Here is a 1481-nt window from a genome sequence, read left to right as displayed (position 1 = left end):
AACCAGGAACGCACCGCAACGAGGCAGGTCCCGGCCAGATCCCGGTCGGTTGCATGGTGACATTGAGGAATGGACTATCATGAATCTGCTAACATTCAGTTTGTTGCCTGCGCCTAGGTGCAGGGTGAAGTCAAGCGCCGGTCGACTACACAAAAGAGATTTTTATTGGATTTTACACCAAGTATCCAGTTGAACCAACGGCACATTTATTCAAGTTGATGGGTTGCTCCTTATTTTGCTTGTTGATAAGACTGGTTAAAACGTAGGCTGTGACCGAAGCGGAAGGGCCCTTGGTGGGGGCCATAACTCCGACTCACCAACATACAAATCATACATCAATGCATGCATCAGATTGGCGTCGAAGTGGAAAAGATCTTAAGAGAGCTTTACTATATGCTCATTTCGAATCAGAACCAGGACCTATTCGCATCACGCGACTCTCGTCCGTGGAATCATGTATGACACGTATACTAGCTGATAGCAGTCTGGCATAGAATCATCTGTCCTGGCAGACATTCCCAGATGCCTGTGCCTTTAAGACTACTTCTAGTCCTGTCTTCGTTTCTTTAAGGCTACGCTAGACTGCATTCTACTGCCCCGTATTTTCTTCAGCATGGCTTTGAAAGCACAACAATCGATCACCGGATGCCCCCGATATCTTAAGTTTCGAAAGTGTGAATGACAATTAACAGAATCTGTATTTAAGGGGCCTGGCAGAGACAGGTGCCAACTTTCAGAAAGCGACCACTAAGTAAAATCAAGGTTTGGATGGCTGAAGAAAAACAAGCAGAATGATGCAACATGCTATACGACTCCCCACACCCGATTAGGAAAGTAAAACTAGACAAAGAAATCCCCTGCCATAACGCCTCTAGTGTACCAAACAAATAAGAAAAACCAAAGAAGCTATTTGCTGGGATAGTACTAAATCCATGATGCTTGCTATGCTTTCGAGAAGAGGAAACCAAATTTCCCTAACGGTTATACTGTAGCCCTGGCACGAGGTTCCATGTCGAATCGTCTCTACATCTTCCCGCGTGGACTTTATGGCCGTTTCTTGAATATTCGCCAGCGTTAGGCTGTGCCTTCGTCTGAAGCTATTGGCGCTGCATGTAATCTTCCTTTGGCGCGGCATACAACACACCCATCGGCCCGTCGTCATTGGCTGCTTGTGGGCCCGCGGTCATGCCCTTCCTGGCCCTAGACTTGGACTTCGGGACGGTGATGGACTGTGCGTTTGGCTTGGTAAACCACCCAGTCTGCCCAAGTTTATTCGCCGCTTTGTAGCCCTCGGTCTTGATGGAGGGGTCTTTCGCCCGGCCGCTTTCGGTGAACTCTTGGTTCCGGGCCTTCACACCGCTAGATCTGGGCGCGTTGAGCCCGTTGTATTCGTTGACATTGGCGTGGCCTGCTGGCAGTGCTAGGACCTGGGCGCCCCAAGTCGTGACGGCGATGACTTTTATGATGTTGTAGAGCTGCAT

The 1481-nt window shown here is 49.0% G+C and overlaps 1 protein-coding gene across 1 annotated transcript; it reads right to left on the bottom strand.

The window, feature by feature from the left end:
- Positions 1-1097: 1097 nt before the first annotated feature.
- On the bottom strand, positions 1098-1481 carry PgNI_05466 (uncharacterized protein; the record flags this gene model as incomplete). The annotated part of the gene is made up of 1 exon (XM_031125497.1): positions 1098-1481. The coding sequence occupies one exon, from the start codon at positions 1479-1481 to the stop codon at positions 1098-1100; it is 384 nt and encodes a 127-aa protein (XP_030982288.1).

The sequence above is a fragment of the Pyricularia grisea genome, chromosome I (genome assembly GCF_004355905.1).
Source record: "Pyricularia grisea strain NI907 chromosome I, whole genome shotgun sequence".
Lineage (NCBI taxonomy): Eukaryota > Fungi > Ascomycota > Sordariomycetes > Magnaporthales > Pyriculariaceae > Pyricularia > Pyricularia grisea.
Note: the sequence above shows the minus strand (reverse complement) of the source record. Positions and strands in the feature narration are given on the sequence as shown.